This window comes from Lutra lutra, chromosome 4 (genome assembly GCF_902655055.1).
Source record: "Lutra lutra chromosome 4, mLutLut1.2, whole genome shotgun sequence".
In the NCBI taxonomy this organism is placed as follows: Eukaryota; Metazoa; Chordata; class Mammalia; order Carnivora; family Mustelidae; genus Lutra; species Lutra lutra.
In genome coordinates, this window is record NC_062281.1 from 117,083,227 (window position 1) to 117,101,709 (window position 18,483).

The 18,483-nt window shown below is 37.7% G+C and overlaps 1 protein-coding gene across 5 annotated transcripts in view; it reads left to right on the forward strand.

The window, feature by feature from the left end:
* ARHGAP29 (Rho GTPase activating protein 29) overlaps positions 1-18,483 on the forward strand; it is a 75,386-nt gene that overhangs the window by 54,217 nt on the left and 2,686 nt on the right. For all 5 annotated transcript variants that reach the window (XM_047725518.1, XM_047725521.1, XM_047725519.1 and 2 more), the window contains 10 exons: positions 3,660-3,817; positions 4,354-4,493; positions 4,770-4,874; positions 7,105-7,203; positions 8,237-8,376; positions 8,654-8,842; positions 9,185-9,322; positions 13,793-14,025; positions 15,460-15,790; positions 15,920-16,028. In XM_047725518.1, coding sequence (XP_047581474.1) covers positions 3,660-3,817; positions 4,354-4,493; positions 4,770-4,874; positions 7,105-7,203; positions 8,237-8,376; positions 8,654-8,842; positions 9,185-9,322; positions 13,793-14,025; positions 15,460-15,790; positions 15,920-16,028 — 1,642 coding nt within the window. The remainder of the gene's footprint in view (positions 1-3,659; positions 3,818-4,353; positions 4,494-4,769; positions 4,875-7,104; positions 7,204-8,236; positions 8,377-8,653; positions 8,843-9,184; positions 9,323-13,792; positions 14,026-15,459; positions 15,791-15,919; positions 16,029-18,483) is intronic.

Below are 18,483 nucleotides of genomic sequence, written 5' to 3' on the forward strand. Positions count from 1 at the left end.
ATCCCTTTTCTACAAAATAACACTTTAACTGTTTAAAGATAATTATTACCTCCCTTTCCTGAATGTTTTTTCCAGATTACACACCCCCATATCTGATTTTTTTTTCATATAACATGGTTTTAAGCTCTCTTACAAGGTATAATTTTGCCTACATACCTCTTAAAAATGATGCTGTTTGGTGATCCAGTAATTATGATTTCCTTTAATTTGATGTGATATAAATAAGGGGATACTTAATTTTGTATGTAACATATATATATTTATTGATGCCCACTGTGTACATAAATGTAAGACAGATACCTGCTTTCAAGGAGATTAACATATATTTAGGAAGAGAGAATGAACACATCTGAAAAATTGGAGAGTAATACCTATCAGTGTATGAAATAGACTTTGAGGTTAAGGTCTCTCAAACTTGGACAAATCCCCAAACTTATGAAAATCTGTACAGCATGTAATGTATAGAGACAGCTAATAGAGGTGATCTGTGTATATATTTGTGAATAAAAGTTGATATTAGCTAAAGTTCTTTGAACCAATTTAATTAAGTTTAGTTGTTCTGTCTAGTATTTATTCACATGCAGATCCAAACAAATACCAAATCAAACATTTCATTTCTTGAATATAGATATTCTTTTCTAGGTAAGAACAATGACTTTCTCAGATTTCTTTCAGTTTTCTTTCTTTTATATGAGATTTTAAAAATTTATTTATTTATCTGGGAGAGAGCAAAAGCAGGGGGAGCAGCGGGCAGAGGAGAGGGACAAGCAGACTCCCTGCTGAGCAGAGAACCCGATTCGGGAGTCAGCTCTAGGACCCTAAGGTCATAACCTGAGCCAAAGGCAGACATTTAACTGACAAGCCATCCAGGTGCCCTTCTTTATGTTTTCTTCTCCATCAAAAGCAGAACTTAGGGGTTTTGGTGACTTATTTTCAACATCTCAAATTGTTTTTAAAACATTTTTATTTTTCACTCTAGGACATATCACATATGTGATTGTTGAAAAAGCAAAATTATTTGAGGTACAAAGAAAGATTCTAGACACTCAGGTTCTCTCACTATTTTCCGGAAGATACACATAACACATTTATATCCTAGGAAAATTGTAAGTTATATCATGGACATTGAGGATTACTACTGAATATCTAAAATTGTCTTGAATTATGAAATATTGAAGGATCAGGGATAAAGATTGTAATTATATTACTGAGAGGAAGAAGAAATGACCAGGCCAGTCACTAAAGACCTAACCAAATCAATGGGCTTTGAAAAATGGGAAGAATTAGAGCAAGAGTTTTGTTTTGTTTTAGAGTACATTCAAAAAAAGTTTATCTTTAAAATAATATAGGATAGAGAATTATACTGAGCCAAATTTGTTTTAGATTATTGCTATTTTATATGAAAGAAACTTTCCCCATTATTTGAAATTCAAATTCTCTCTGAACAGCTATCATAAATATTTGTACTAATCCAAGTGCCATTGGAGGAACTAAAAATTTGCTGTAGGTGATGAAAACTGGGGATAGATCTAGTTTGAAATCCTGTGTGCTAGAGGGAACAGTTCCAGAAAACAAACAGAATTACAGTATGACATTGGCTAATCACACTTTCTGTTACCATACATTTGGTCATTTCCCCTTTAAGAGGCACTTAGGTCACTGTACTAACTAGAGGACTAGAAGAAAAGTCTAAGTTCCTGATTCAGGTTGCAGATTGGGGCACAAAAAAATCTAGAGGCAGGATGATTTTTGAGGTACCTGTGAGCCACCCCAGGTAAGATCCCCAGCGAGTCCTGTAGAATCTACCCCATGGGGGTTCACTCTTTACTGTTTCTGTTAGGTAAGTGAGAAGGCTGAATAATTTAGGGAAAACAGATTTTAAGATTGGACTACCCATATATATAACTCCTTAAGTCTTTATTTTTAATAAGTACCCAGAAACAAACATTCAGCAGATGAATTGATTATGCCAGTATATTCATTTGGCTTTTTAAATTATTGGTGTTTTTAACTAGATTCATAAATCTTATTAAAAAGTACAAAAAATGTACAGTTACCTTTAGGATCAAGAGAGTAAGTTCAGTTTACCATTAACTGGGGAATTTTCTCATCATAGCCAGTTGCAGGACTTAAACTTTACCATCTGCCATTTGAATTTCCTTTGTTCCTTGAAAGAGTTATAACACATATAAGCTATTCTTTTATGTGCACTTTTCAAATACTACTTATGCTGAGTCTTATTTATCCTTCGGGAATGCCTGTCTACCTTGGAAAGGTCTCAGAGGTTAATCAGAATTTCAACAGATTATCTGGTGTAACAAGAGAAATGAAGAGGAAACATGGCAGTCTTTGAAATAATATTAAGCCGATTGAAATTTGGCATTTATTCACATTGCTCACCTGGAAGCCAGAGTGGCATTTTATAACATAAATTCTGTGATAGCTCTTAACACCCTTTAAAACCCTCCACTGGCTTCCCATTGTACTTAAATTCAGACTCTTTACTTCTGTTTAAATGCCTCCTCTTTCTGGTATCACCTCAAACCGAAACTTCACCTCTTTGGACAAGGCTTCAGCCATATTGACCTTTCAAGTGTTTCTTGAGCGTGGCAAGCTCTTTCTCACTCACTTTTGCTCTGGGGTCTCTGTGCTACCTCTTCCTTTTTTCTGGATTGGGCTTCTCCCTGAAACTTTGCATTGGCTCTTTCTTACATCAGATCTCAGTTCAGGTGTGACCTACTCAGAGAGGCTTGACTAACCTGCCATATCAGAAGTGCCACTCTGCAAATGCATCCCAGCTCATATTTCATAACTTGACAGTCTTATATAGTATTTATAGAAGTTTTCAATACCAGAAATTATCTTATCTACAGAATTTATTTGCCCTCTCTCTTACTTCACCTTCAGGAGAACGTAAATTTTGTGAGGACTGGGATCTCATCTGTTTATTTGCCATAATACACTCAAAGCCTGGGTTTCTGAGAACACTAAATTAGTTCATTCGTGTGCAACTCTCAGAATGGATTTGGCACATTTGCAGGCACTTGCTGGTTGTTAAAAATTGCTACTATTACTACGAGTAGTAGGAATAGTAGTATATGTGGGCATTTGTAGAAACTCAGTGGGATAATATATTTTGGATAGATTCAAGATAATGCCTAATTATTAAAGCTGAGTTCCTTAGGATACATTATAATTGGAAAGCATTTTTTAATAGGATTGAAAAAGTAAAAGTCAAAATAATTATACTCTGATTGAAACCTTTTCCCTTATGTTTCTCACTTAAGAGTTTAGACTGTTGTGGTCAGACCATCAGCATACGGAGCTGGGGATCCTCAAAAACACATCTGTCTCCTAATATTATGAACCAGTAGGACAAGGGAATGTATTTGTGAACTTTTCAGTTTACAGTCAGTTTTGCTGGCAACGATTGCTCCTAGACAGTGAATTACAACTACTGTTTTTTTTTTTGTTTTTTTTTTTAGATCTAGACCTAATCTAGACCTTGCACAAAGCCACGCAATCTAGTATGCTTGTGGTGATATTCAGTGTTCTATGCTTCACTGTATGGCCTTTTTTCTTTCGAAATCAATCTGTCTTTATATAGTGTTCTGTATAGTGGAAGTTATTTTGCCTTTTGTCTCTGTCTGTGACCATAGGTGACCGTTAACCTCTTCCAGATGCAACACCTTCAGGCAGCCTCCCTTGCAAACAATTTACAGTCTCTCTGTGATAGTGCCAAACTCTATGACCCAGGTCAAGAGTACAGTGAGTTTGTCAAGGCCACAAATGCAACTGAAGAAGAAAAAGTTGATGGGTAAGAATTAATGTGTAGATGAAATTATCTCAAAAGATAAAACCTTTATTGCTAAGTTCCTATCTGATAGTAGGTGGTGTCTTTTCTAACATTGGCAGAATTGACTTTAAAACTTTCTGAACTCATTTTGTATTCAGATGTGACTCACTTAAGAGTAAAGCTTTTCATTTTGACACAGAGCTCAGTTCTTTGAGATTTAGAAATCCTTTGAGAATGGCAAATCATATTCATATCTATTTTGAATGTCTACATATTTAACAACCTACATTTTCCATAGACGTTATACTAGAAAAGTTTAACCATGACATGAATTATTGACCATACTTTTGCTACTCTTTTCCATGTTTTGGCTATAATAAGTTCAAATGATTAATAAATTTTGTTCACATCTTCTCTAAGAAGTTGAACCATATAATAAGATTTATTTTTAATATTACTCTGTTCATTAAAGTAGCAGATTTTTCTGAAAATAGAATAAAATAGTCTGGGTATTAGTCATTCTTCTAAATGATGAGTTTTATTTGGGTTTTTCTTAGGAATATAAATAAACCATTAACAAATAGTCCCCACACTTCTGGATACAGACCTACCGACTCGTTAGAGGATGTAGTGCGCCTTCCTGACAGTTCTAGTAAGATTGAAGAGGACAGATGCTCCAATAGTGCTGATGTAACAGGTAGACTTTCACATTAAAGAGAGCTCTGATTTATGGAAGATCAAGTTGTTTAAATGAGATTATTAAATGAGTTGCAACTCTGGAATTTAAAAATCAGGCCTTGAATTAAAACTTCATGAGGCCTTATTTGCAGTTGTACGCACTGTGCCTGTCTTAAAGTTGACTGTTTGATCACTGTACAGAAATTTGTCTTGTCTCATTTTATGTAATGTCAGTATTTCACCTCATGAAATCTGTCTGTAGCCAAGTTTGACTTTAAATATTCTTTTCTTAAAGGTCCTTCTTTTATAAGGTCATGGACATTTGGGATGTTTAGTGACTCTGAGAGCACTGGAGGAAGCAGTGAATCTAGATCTCTGGATTCTGAATCTATAAGTCCAGGTACATAGCATTTAAGTCTAGCAGAGAAAATTCAATGACATATTCCTTTTGGGGGATATATTTTAACCACCTGATTTTTTTAATCAACTGTCTCCTAGAGAGGAGTATATACATATACACATGCAGTTTAAAGAAAATTAAGACAAACCCTCATATATTCACCACCCAGCCTATAAGAAATAAAACATGATCAGTATATTAGCAGGGCCCTGTAGACACCTCCTTGAAAACCTTACCCCACTGCCCCCCAGAACAGACCATCATCCTGGATTTTTTCAATCATTCTCCAGCTATTTTAAATGTTTTACTACCTGTATCTACTTGAGCTTTGCCCTCTTTGGAATGTTATACAGATGGAATTATACCATTCTTTTGTGTGACTTCTTTCATGTTTTTTTAGATCCATATTGATGTGAATAGCTGTCCTTATAGATCTTTATTTTATACTTATAATCTATATAGTATTCCATTCTGTGAACATAACTATACATTTTAGATTGTTTTGTAGCTAATTGCTGTGGTGAACAATACAGTTAACACTAATTTTGTGCCTGTGATTACTTACTCAGTTTTTTAAATGTACCTTTAAAAGCCACTTTGATAAGGAGAGTCCAATGCTCCTTAGAGAGGCAAGATAGATGTGTTGACTTCTCCTTAGTGGCTTCAAAGAGGATGACTTGCCAAAGGTAATACAGCTAGCAGGGAAAGAAGGTAGTATTTGGACCCATGAGATTCTTCCTTAGACATTCTTTCTCCTCCACTCTTCTACCAAAGACTGCTCCAATCCTGTTCTTCCCAGCCCTTCTCCTAGGATCCTTGGCGCTGTGGAATATAAAGATATAACCTGCCTCAAAAGTCCAAGGCATTTTTTAAATAGTGTTCTATATATTACAGAAATTTTATTTCCATAAGTAAATCTCTTGAAATTTAAAGTAAGAAATAATTTCCATGCAGCATTGGGGTTTGTAGGCTTACTCTGTGTCTTCCTTGAAAACTAGTTGTGTGCAAGCGACACCCTGAAGTTGTGAGCCTAAATAATACTTCGCTGAGTGTTTGTAATTGACTTTGTAAAAACACGATGGTTGTAGCTATCCCCAGAAATTAAGACCCATTCTAGAGCAACCCCTAAATTATTTGGAATCCCATAAGACTACATGTGATAAAGACAAAAATTTGAAAACTAGTTACATGGTAAATGGTGAAGACCTGGGAGGCCTGATCTGGGAATGAGGGAAGTGGGGAACACGACAGCCATCCTCACATCCTGGAGTGGGAAGGGATTCAAGGACAGTGCTCATCTCCTTCAGGAAGAACGGGGACCAAGGGCTGGGGTTCGTGGGCAGGCAGGTTGCTGCTCAAAAATACAAGGAGGCCATCTCACAGTTAGAATAGTTCTAAGTAGAACGTGGCACCCCATGATTTCTCAGTCACTGAGAGCACAATTCAAAGCAAAAACTAGGTGACTGCTAGCCTCTTAAGCATATTTTGAAGAGGAATCTTTTTGGGGGAAAGATGTTGGTTGAAATCATCTGTAAAACCTTTTCTAACTCACAACCCTAAGCTCGTGAAGGCCTTGAGGTAAGTGAGATCTTCCACTTGGATAGATAGAGTCCTGGCTGTATGCTCTGCAGGGAGCAGAGGAACCTCAGGCCCTAGTCAGGCGGCTCTGAGACCCACACAGAGTCCTTTGCTGACACAGCTTGTGTCCTGTGCTCTCAGCTCCCTGCCAGGGATTTTCATTCCTGCTTCCCGCTCTCCCATCCTCCTCGCAACTTGAAATGTTACCATTGTATTGCTGTATTCATTAGATTTTTGTGTATTATTTTTGTATACGTTTCTTTGTAATTCGATTCAACAAGCATTTAATGAGTTTACCATTGTGCTAGTCACTTTGTTAGATAGTGGATGGTAAGACATGAATAGAAAAGAATCTCTGTCCTTGTAGAGCATATAATCTCTAACTATCACAAGTTGGCAGTAAGGTCTCATTGGAATGTACGATTTCCCAATTTTAAATTTATTTGGAAAAGTCAGGTTTGGTTGAATTCTCTTTTGTTCCTAATAATAAAAATCAGAATTCCCTATATCTAAAGTCTGAGAATGGAAACAGCTTTTTGCATTGTAGCCCACAAAATAGTATGACTTGTGTTGTTCAAAAAATATTGTCATTACCCATTTCTTAAATTCTACTGTGAACGGTCAGGTGATTGTAGTCACAATTTCCTTTTAGGAGACTTTCATCGAAAACTGCCACGAACTCCATCCAGTGGAACCATGTCTTCTGCAGATGATCTAGATGAAAGAGAACCACCCTCCCCTTCAGAAGCTGGTATTACTCTCACCTGAATCAAGTTCTCACTAAACCCTTTGAGTCAGCAACACTGCATGATATTAGGAAAATAATATAATTTAAAGAATTACTTTGCTGTGTATTAAAAGATATTATATTGACTTAAATCTATCCCAAAAATTACGTACAAGTATGGGTTGATAATGCACTAGTGAAATGTTAGAAATAAGAATAAAAGAATAAGTAACAAAACTACTAGATCTAAAATGTATTAGCAGGGTGCAAAAATAAACTAGTTAGTTTGATCTTTTATAAACCTCATACAGTGCCTTAACTGTTAAAAGTGTTGCAATGCATGAGAAACTCTGAAAAAGTCTCTTTAAAAGAAATAGTGCATGAGAAGTTAGGCAGGAAAATTAAATAAATATGTTCTTGAGGACAAGGAAAGTTATGGATGTTGACAGATATAAGAGAGAAATCAGTTACCTTAATGACCTGAATTAGACTCATATAAATTAGTTTTGTACGTTTGAGAACTCCTTATACCTGTTTGGGCATCATTAACTAGAATAATATGGAACATCTGATCTCAAGTAGGATACTGATGGAAAACTAGCTAGTATTATCTTTAATTTTATGATGAATTCACGGTAAGAGTAGCTTTATCTTTAATGCAAATAACAGTGACACTTACTGGTCTCATACAGCTAGTTTTCTTTGAAGCTTTCATAGGGACATTTTCTAAGAATGAAATACCATTCTGTAACAGCCTTCCAGGTGCTATAAAGGGTATATTAATAACAGTGTAGATTGGCTGATGTTGAAAACATAATGCCATCCTATTTTAGAAGTACCTTAATAGTTTTTTGGTGATTTTTTACTTACAGCTCAAATGTGTACTTTGTAAGAGATCTATAAATTGGATGCCTATTTTGCTGTTGCAGACTCAAAATAATAGCTTCCTGTGACATATGAATGTTACAAAGTCTAAAGATTTTTCAGAATTTAGCATCATGTGTTATAATTGTTATGTCATCTTACAATTCTTATACCAATTTATTTCTGTTGCAAGGACCCAATTCCCTTGGAACATTTAAGAAAACATTGATGTCAAAGGCAGCTCTCACTCACAAGTTTCGAAAATTGAGGTCCCCCACAAAATGTAGGGATTGTGAAGGCATTGTAGTATTCCAAGGTGTTGAATGTGAAGAGGTAAGATCTTTCTGGAATTCCATTAGCTCTTTCATGAAAGCTTTTTGCCTTATACTTTTCTGTTACTAATTTTATTGATTAGGCTCTCTTACATGTATATTTTTAATAAATTGAACCACAGTGTAATTTTGTAATTCATTTAGCTATTAAGATAGTTCAGACACCACAAGTAATACCTTTTAAAATCATTCTTGTTGGGTTACCATTCTACCTATAGTTTGCTCAGTTCATAGTTTTGAGGTAAATGAACCATTTTTTAACTGTCATTTTCTTGTAGTGTCTCCTTGTTTGTCACCGTAAGTGTTTGGAAAACTTAGTCATCATTTGTGGTCATCAGAAACTTCCAGGGAAAATACACTTATTTGGAGCAGAATTCATACAAGTTGCAAAAAAGGAACCAGATGGCATCCCTTTTGTACTCAAAATATGTGCCTCAGAGATTGAAAATAGAGCCTTGTGTTTACAGGTACGTTGTAACTCTTAAAATTAAGTTTAAAAATATAAATGCCCATGTGATTTGTTCTAATGATGAGCCTTTAAAGGAAAACAGTGCTCTCAATTTTTAACAAGTAAAAGTCTCTTTAAAAGAATTTATTCAGAATAAATAAAATAATAATAAATAAATAATAAATAAATAAAATCTGAATTTATTCAGATTTATTTAGAAAATGTTACCTCATTTGGCCCTAGTTTTTTCCTGAATTATTAATAAAAATTGAAGTAGACACATCATATGTATGGAGATGTCTGCATTTAGCCATTTGTTCTAAAGGAGAATTTTGTCAAATTTTTCCATTTTCTTCTCAAGGGAATTTATCGTGTATGTGGAAACAAAATAAAAACTGAAAAACTGTGTCAAGCCTTGGAAAACGGAATGCACTTCGTAGACATTTCAGAATTTAGTTCACACGACATCTGTGACGTCTTGAAATTATACCTTCGACAGGTAAAGTTTTTACCCTTGAAACATACCATTAAAGAGAAAAGAACAAAAATATGATTGTTATTTTACTGATAACATTTGCTACACAGATATTTTCATTGACATAGACCATATCCATATGTCTCCAATTATTGTTACAAATCAAAGCGTATATAAAATACATGTACATTTAAAGACCAATAATAATAAAAACACTCATTTCCCATCACGTAGCTTTAGGAAGTAGAACATTACCTTACTGAAGGCTCCTGCGTGCCCTTCTCCAGTAGTTGCCCTCAACGCCACCCCACTGGTCTTTTCTAACCATGTTAATACCTCCTTTTCTTAATAGTTTTAATACCTGTTGCATGTTCCTAAACAGTGTCTTATGAAGTTTTAGGTAACTGAAAGGAAAGCATAAATCTAGCTGTGTATTATTCACACTGTTAATGAAGGATTCAGTAAGTTCCACAGTGTCTGAGTCATGGTCCACCTTTACCTTCACTGACATCCTCAGATAGCCATTGTGGGAGGTCAGCGGGCAAGATCATGAAGGCATCTTGGGAACCTGCAGTTCAACAGATTTGGGGCATCATGCAGGACTTTTGTATAAGCTGGATACTGGAGATTCAGCAGGAATATGGTCGGGGGTGGGCTGCTCTGTATTTTCTCTTTCTGTGCTCACTATTGTATCTGAGATTTACAGGAGTAGATCCAAAAGAGAAATACACACACACGCGCTCTTCTGTGGGTTAAAACAGTAATCAGCCTTAGTGGCTTCAGGCAGCAGCTCCTCATTGAAGGGTTGTAGGAGCATCAGTGCATTGCCATGGTGAGCCAAGTACGGAAAAGAGCTGGGGTCAAGTTCCTTGAGTAAAAATGAAGATACAGTCCCAGAGAGCAGAGCAATGATGGTTCTCATCATGTCCATCTCTGGAGTTCTGTTCTGCATTTATATCCTTTCTAATATTGTGAATAGCCATCATCCTGGGATCTCCCTTCTCTGCCCCCTTCTCTCATCTGAGGGAATGCCTGTCTTCTGTGTCATGTCTTCCTGTTTGTGGTTTATGCTCCTGTTTTGGTTATGCCATACTTGATCAAGGTGGAATAAGAGTAAATTTAGTTATTTGAAAATGTCTTTATTCTGCCTCTTGGACAGGATGGGAAAGTAGATTGTGTGGTAGGTTATCGTATTCTAGATTGGAAATTATTTTTCTTCAGAATTTTGAAGGCATTTTTTAATTGTTTTCTTTGAAGTGTGAAGTCTTTCTCATTTCTGATTCTTTGTATAAGGCCTATTGTTTGTTCTCTGAAAGCATGTAGAATCTTCTTTATCTCCCCATTGTTTTAAAGTTTCACAGTGTATGCCTTGATGTGGATATATACTCATCTGTCACTTCAGGTACTCCACAGGCTCCGTTCTCCTTGGCCTTTTGTTTTTAGGACTTTTATTTTGTTGCTCATTTCCTCCCATTTTCTGTTTTTTCTTTCTGGAAGTGTGCTTACTGGACAGCTTGTACTTGTTCTCTAGTTCCTTCATCTTTTCTCTATTATTTCTTTTTTTGTTTGTTTTTGTTTTCTTTTAACACTTTTTAAGAGATTTCCTCAGTTGGTCTTGTTTTGTTCGTTTGGTTTGGTTTTTTGTTTGTTTGTTTGTTTACAGAGACAGACGCAGAGAGAGAGGAAACACAAGCAGGGGGAGTGGGAGAGGGAGAAGCAGGATTCCTACGGAGCAGGGAGCCCTGCGGCTTGATCCCAGACCCTGGGATCATGACCTGAGCCAAAGGCAGAGGTCATGACTGACTTAACGACTTAACGACTGAACCACCCAGGCACCCCAGGTTTTGTTTTGTTTTTTTTTAAGTAGGCTCCATGCCCAGCATGGGACCCAGTGTGAGGCTCAGACCCACAACCCCCAGATCAAGACCTGAGCTGAAACCAACAGTCAGAGGATTAACTGACTTAGCCACCAGGTGCCCCAAGATTTCTTCAGTTTTATCCTATACACCTACTATAATCTATTTCATTTCTGAGATCATATTTTAATTTCTAAGAAATTGGTTCTCTGTTCCTTTTACAACATCCTTTTTAATGAATGTAGTATCTTATCTATATGAGATATTCATAGCTTTTTTTCTAAGGATTCTTTGCTTAGCCTCTAGTGCTTTTCTTTTTTTTTTTTTTTTTTAAGATTTTATTTATTTATTTGACAGAGATCACAAGTAGACGGAGAGGAAGGCAGAGAGAGAGAGAGAGGGAGGAAGCAGGCTTCTTGCTGAGCAGAGAGCCCGATGTGGGACTCGATCCCAGGACCCTGAGATCATGACCTGAGCCGAAGGCAGCGGCTTAACCCACTGAGCCACCCAGGCGCCCCTCTAGTGCTTTTCAATAGGAATATAATGTGAGCCCTATATATAAAACTAAATTTTCTAGGAGCCACATAAAAAGAAACCGTGAAGTTAATTTTAATATGTAACATACTGAAATATCATCTGAATGCGTAATCGGTATTTTTCAATTTTTAGTGAAATTTTTTTGTTTTTGTTTGAAATGAAGGGTTACTGAGTCTTTGAAATCTGGTGTGTATTTTGCATTTAGAGCATATGTCAGTTTGGAATAGTGACATTTCCAGTGCTCAGTAGCCATATGTGGCTAGTGATTACCATACTGCCAGCACAGTTCTAGATCTTCAGCTCATTTTGTTTCTGCTTATTTTGATTTCAGTCTTTCATGATTATCTGCTTAAAATGAAAGAATTGGAATTGAAGTCTCTTTGGAAGGTTTTGAATACGTACAGGCTTTAAAGATTTTAAGCTCTAGTGTGATCTAGGAGGGCTATTTGGGAAACACCGGTTGTCTGTATCTCTAGGTCTCTATTCTTAGGCTTGGCTGATACCCCAAAGAAAGGTCTTTCCCTGCCTGTATGGTGTGGTGCCAGAACTCTGGGAGCCACCTGGGGTAAGAAAGCTCCAGAATCTCTGCTGTAGCAGGCAGACAGTCACTAAATCCCTATTTTTAGATAGTTGTGTAGCTGTTGTTTGTGCTTGACATTGGCCATCCAGAGGCCATCTCTTTTACACTGTCCAGAGATGAAATCCCCACACTGCTGGGGAAAATGTTGTTCAGAAACATGGAGTGGAGACAAGGATCTGGAGATCTAATACTTCTTAAATAGCCCGTTCTCCTCCAGGATCAGAGTACCTCATGCTAATAGTTTGTGGGTCTCCTATAAATTGTATTGGTTCTCATTTTGGAATTTTAGCTTTCTCAGGACTGCTAAGCCATTACTTATTCATCTGCTCTTCAGTGGTTAAATGTTGCTTTTATCTCCTTTCCTATTCTCCTAGTCTTTGTGGACTTAACTATTTCAGTGGGGTTGTCAGAGGGAAAGAAACTAGGTACAAATGTTGGATCTGCCATGTTAGCCCAAGAAACTTGATTTATTTCACATTTTGCAGAATTCTCAGCTGAGAAATGGAGACAGAGTACCTCTGAATGACTGTTAATCTCACAATGAGTCATTTTGTCCCTTTTGGCCAATCAGAGGGGGGAAATAAATGGGGTCCAATACTATTCCATCTCAAGAATGCTATGGGACCATCATTTTAGTGTGGGGAGCCATGCTCAATTTTTATAGTATTAGAGAGTAGCCTTCATTTTACTCATATTTGGGAAATCTAAAGCCTCAAGAGGTTGAGTGAGCTCCTTCAGATCCTAGAATAATAGAGGCAGAAATTAATCTCAGGGCCTCCCCTCTCTGTGACCAGCAGGGGAAACTGGAGAAATGAGTGCCTACCTCACCACAGATATTATAGGACACCTGCTAGCCAGATATGGACTGTTTCCATCGCTGAGCGGTGGAAATATTGAAATCGCTTGTGCCAGTAGAGGGATCAAGGTGGCATGCCCCTTGATAGTTTGAGAGAGGAACATTTTCTTTAACCTACTTATGGCAATTCAAGTTGTATTTGAAAATTAGGTAAATAAAACATTGGCAATGTCTTTCTTCTAAGCCATGCTATCTTATGCTAATCTTCAGTCTGGTCAAAGTAAAACAAAAGGACCCAATAGTATTTTGTTCTCTGTCTACCCTATGCCAATAAAATTCAGAATATAAGCTTTTTCTAATTAATATGACTGGCTTGTTTTAATAAAACAGTTGAAGATCATGCTAACTTTGGGGCAGTGATGAATGTACTTGGTATAGGATATATAGCAAAGTTTTAAAATCCCTCATGCAGCTTTTGATTTTAGAATGTTTTACTGATTATCAGTTAACTCACTTTTAATACAGATATAATTTTTGGCGATGATGTCAGATTCACTTAATAGATAACATCACTGACAAGCATAAATCTATTTCTAAAAGTAGATTGATCTTAAGTCCCTTCTAATCTGAAGGGACATACTAAATCCGTCAGTAGCTATTCAGTAAATTATTAAAAGGGAAAAAGTGGACAGAATGATATTCCTAATGTGATTTTATTTCTTTAGCTCCCAGAACCATTCATTTTATTCCGATTGTACAAGGAATTTATAGACCTTGCAAAAGAAATCCAACATGTAAATGAAGAACAAGAGTCAAAAAAGGATAACCCTGAGGACAAAAAATGGCCAAGTACATGTATAGAAATAAACAGAATTCTTATAAAAAGCAAAGACCTTCTAAGACAACTGCCAGTATCAAATTTTAACAGTCTTCATTACCTCATAGTTCATCTTAAGCGGTAAGAATTTTGTATAAGGCGAGCGTTCATTAGTGGGTGGACAATTGATCAGGTTTGGCTTTTTTGGTTTTGTTTAAATTGTGGTAAAATACACATAACATAAATTAACCATCTTAACCACTTTTATTATTTTTTAAAGATTTATTTAAGTACATGGACAAGGGGAGAGAGGAGAGAGAATTCCAAGCAGACACCGTGCTGAGCATGGAAACTAATGTGGGGTTCAGTCCCATGACCCTGAAATCATGACCTGAGCCAAAACCAAGAGTTGCTTAACCAACTGCGCCACCCATGCACCCCCATCTTAACCACTTTTAAGTGTACAATTCAGTAGTATTAAGTACATTCATATTGTTGTGATGTTTTAAAATGAATGTTTTACTTCTCATATGTGTTAGGGGAAGGGAGGCATTGAATAGATATTCTTAGAGCTAACACCTTCACCTCAGATGCCTCCTGTGTCCTGCACTCTGGCTAAGGAAATAAGGATGCAGATATTAGGTCTCTGACACCTGTTGTGCTGTTCCTCTTGATGGCAGGTCTGCAGGCCAGCGCAGCACAGACCATTCCTGTTCTAACGGGGCTGGCACAGTGTGCAGAGAACAATGAGGGGATGGAGGGGCCGGAGTCAGAGAAGCTAGCCCTGAGCCAGACTGGAAGAACTGGGTGGTGGTTTGGGGACAAAGACTGTGCAAAACAGCATTCCGGGTAGAGGGTAACAGACACAGGTGCACAAGATAATGTTGCTCTTGGGAAGCATAGGTAGTTTGGCGAAGGGGACGTAGCAAGCAGTAGCTTGAAGTGAGCTAGGCCAAGGCTCGATAAAGAAAGTCCTACATACCTGCCAGACAAGATGACTGTCTTCCTTCTGTACCCACTAAAGAATCTGGAGCCAGGAATGTAACGTGTTTAGATTTGTTAGATCTTTCTGGCAGCAGTATGGAGAATGGGTTGGAGGGGGTCCTTAACTGCAATTCAGAACTTCTTGGGTAGTTATAGAAATAAAAGGTGTGGAGAGCTTAAAATAAGGCCAGAGCTCTGGGAGTGGCAATCGAGCAGAAAGATCTTTAGGACGCAGAATCAGCTTGGCTTGAAGACCAGCTGTGGCCAATGAGAGAGCAATCTACGATGACGGTTAAGTTTCCAGCACAAGGGCCCTGGGAGGATGTGCTGTATACTGACATAGGAGCAGCTCTTCGTTTTTGATTTTGCTTTTCTACTGGTCAAACTTTAGTAGTTCCTCTACTTGCTTGAATGTTATCCTAATACTCTAAAACCCAATTCAGTGTGTTGTCAGTAACTAATCAGATAAATATATCCTTTTTTAGACTTCTGCTGCCCGTTTTTCCTCCACCCTTCTCAGTCCATAGTAAACTACCAGCAAGGAAATCTAATAGGCAAATCTCATACAGCTTCATGTGTTCTACTTCACAGAGTCGTAGATCATGCAGAAGAAAACAAAATGAACTCCAAAAACTTGGGGGTGATATTCGGACCAAGTCTCATTAGGCCAAGGCCCACAACTGCTCCTGTCACCATCTCCTCTCTCGCTGAATACTCAAACCAAGCCCGGTTGGTCGAGTTCCTCATCACTTACTCACAGAAGATCTTCGATGGATCCCTGCAGCCACAAGAGGTGGTCGTGTATAGTACAGGTGGTGGTATACCTCATGTTGATCAAGGTTGCCTTCCAAAGCCTCTTTTATCACCAGAAGAAAGAGACCCAGAACATTCTATGAAGACACTGTTTTTCTCTTCAAAGGAGGTGAGTTTTGACCTTTATGGAATTGTGGTGGAACTCCATAATGTTTATTAATTATTAATAAGATTAAAGTTAAAAATTTTTGAGATGTGTTTTACTTCTTCAAATTCAAGAATTCTCCTCTATCAACAGGATATGCACACTGTGGATAGTGAGACCAAAATTTTTGAGCCAGCTACATCATTTGAGGAATCAGAACGGAAGCAAAATGCATTAGAAAAATGTGATACGTGTCACATTGGTGAGTGGCCGTGTAAAATTCATGTTTGCTAACCAAGCTGTGCCAACAAACCTTGTCTAACAGCTACAGTGAGTGAAGTTGAGAGAAATCAGGGAAAGAAGCTTCATTAGTAAATGTATCTTTACTGGTCATTAAAAAGTTGCTGTTTACTATACCTTACATTTTTTTTTTTAAGATTTTGTTTATTTATTTGACAGATAGAGATCACAAGTAGGCAGAGAGGCAGGCAGAGAGAGAGAGAGAGCAGGAAGCAGGCTCCCCGCTGACCAGGCAGCCCAATGTGGGGCTCGATCCCAGGACCCTGGATCATGACCCGAGCCGAAAGCAGAGGCTTTAACCCACTGAGCCACCCAGGCGCCCCATTATACCTTACGTTTAAATGAATGTCATTCTTTACAGTAATCGTTCTTATAAAAAGACATCTTGGGGCTCACAAAAATTTCATTTTTGCCATCAATTAAAGTCAAGGAAGAAATGTGTTGAGCCATATCAAAGTCAAGGCAGAAATGTATTGAGCTGTATGAATTATCATAAAATCTGTTACTACAAATCATTGTATTGACCTAACTGCTCATAACAAGTCAACTAGACTCCTCAAAATTAAAACATTTAGACTCCTAAAACTCCTAACATTTTTTTCAAATGCTTTTACCTGTCACCTTTCACACTTTAAGCACAAATACATATATTTTATTTGCCGTATGATCATTTTAGTTGTAGTGATTAGTAGCTGTCATGCTGGCAAAAAGGCTTCCGTTTGTTACTATAATCCTATGTATCTTTAGAACTAAATTTCAGTTATTTTTAAAATGTAGAGATATATGTTAAATTTGATGTGTAATCCTATGTCAGTGATCGTAGCCTGACAGGATCCAAAAAGTAAGGGATCTGACTTTCACTTAAGCATCCTCCTGCTTTGTGCTAAGCACTGTGCTTATTGTTTGATTCCATTTATCTGATTTGATCTTCATAACAGTTTTGTGCTAAAAAGTCGGTAATATCAGCCCCATTTGATTCATCGCCAAATACTCTGAGAGAGGCTAAATAATGTCTGAGGTCATGCCACTAGTAAATTGTTCAGTTAGTATTTGAACTTAAATTTGTGCTTATTTTACTAACATGATCAATTATTTACTATCATGACCAATTAGGAAGAGTAACTATAATCAATGTCATTTTCTGAGAGCCTATCATATACCAGATCAATTCTGAGCACTTTTCATGATTAAATCATTTAGGCCACACATCATCATAGATATAATCATGATCTTTTCTGACAGATGCTGACACAGGGCCAGTGACATTGCCTTGCCCAGTGCCAAAGTGGTAGAGCTGAGCTCAGCCTGGCAGTTGGGCTTGAGAGGCTGCACTCTCACCCATTATGCTCTTAAGTTTATCCCTGGGAACTTTAAGAATTGTACTTCAACTCAGGTCATGATCCCGGGTTCCTGGGCTCAAGTTCCAATCAGTCTCCACAGGGAGTTTGCTTCTTCTCCTTCCCCTCCTCCCATTTGCCCTCTCAATCTTTCTCTCTCAAATAATAAAGAAAATCTTTTTTAAAAATGCTTAAAAAAAAGTGTACATTGGTTGGTGACTCTGGCCCTGCCACCAGCAGTCAGTTCCTTTAGAGTGGTCCATAGAAGGACCTGGGATGGTCCCTGGAAGGCAAAGCAAGAGCACGGTGCCCTGGAAGCCCAGGGGAGAGAGTGTCAGGTAAGGAAGGTCAGATGACATGAAGACTGACAGCTGATTCTGATGGCCTCCTGCCTGCAAACCTCTGCCTCAGAGATGTGGCAAAAGGACCTGGCCACAGGGAAAGGGGTCACATGCTGTGCTCGGGGCAGCTGAAGTTCAAAGCCAGAATGATGCTCAGACACAGACTTGTTGGATGTTTTCCAGCAGGAAAGGGCAGCATGAGCAGAGGGCTGGCATTTTCCACAACTAGGAATTTTTTTAGGGGAGACGCTACAAAAAGGGACCAGGTTGGAAGGAGCTGAGGGTTCTAATTTGAAAAAGCATGGCCCATGGGTCCAGATTGAAGGAAAGAGAAGAAAGGAAGCCTGGGAGGAAACAACCAATGAGGAGAATGGTGTTTTTTACTTAAAACTGAACTCTTCAACCTGAATTGGACAGGATGAATGTTAGAGCGCACTGATGAGTTGTTCAGATAAGGACGCATCTGAGGCATTTAATGGGCTATATTCTCACTGTGGGTTGTGTGTAACTGGAAATAGCAGATTGAGTGAGTTGGCAAAAGCCTTTGGTTTCAGGGCACACCTGCATTTGGTTGGTGTGTAAATTAGTGTAGCTTTTCTGAGGTTAATTAATACCAATACCTACTGAAACTGTGACACCCCTTTCATCTCAGAAATATTTGCATGGAGCCCATTAAGAGAAAAAAGTTACTTAAGCAGTTTTTTTTGTTTTGTTTTGTTTTGTTTTATTAACCTGCAAT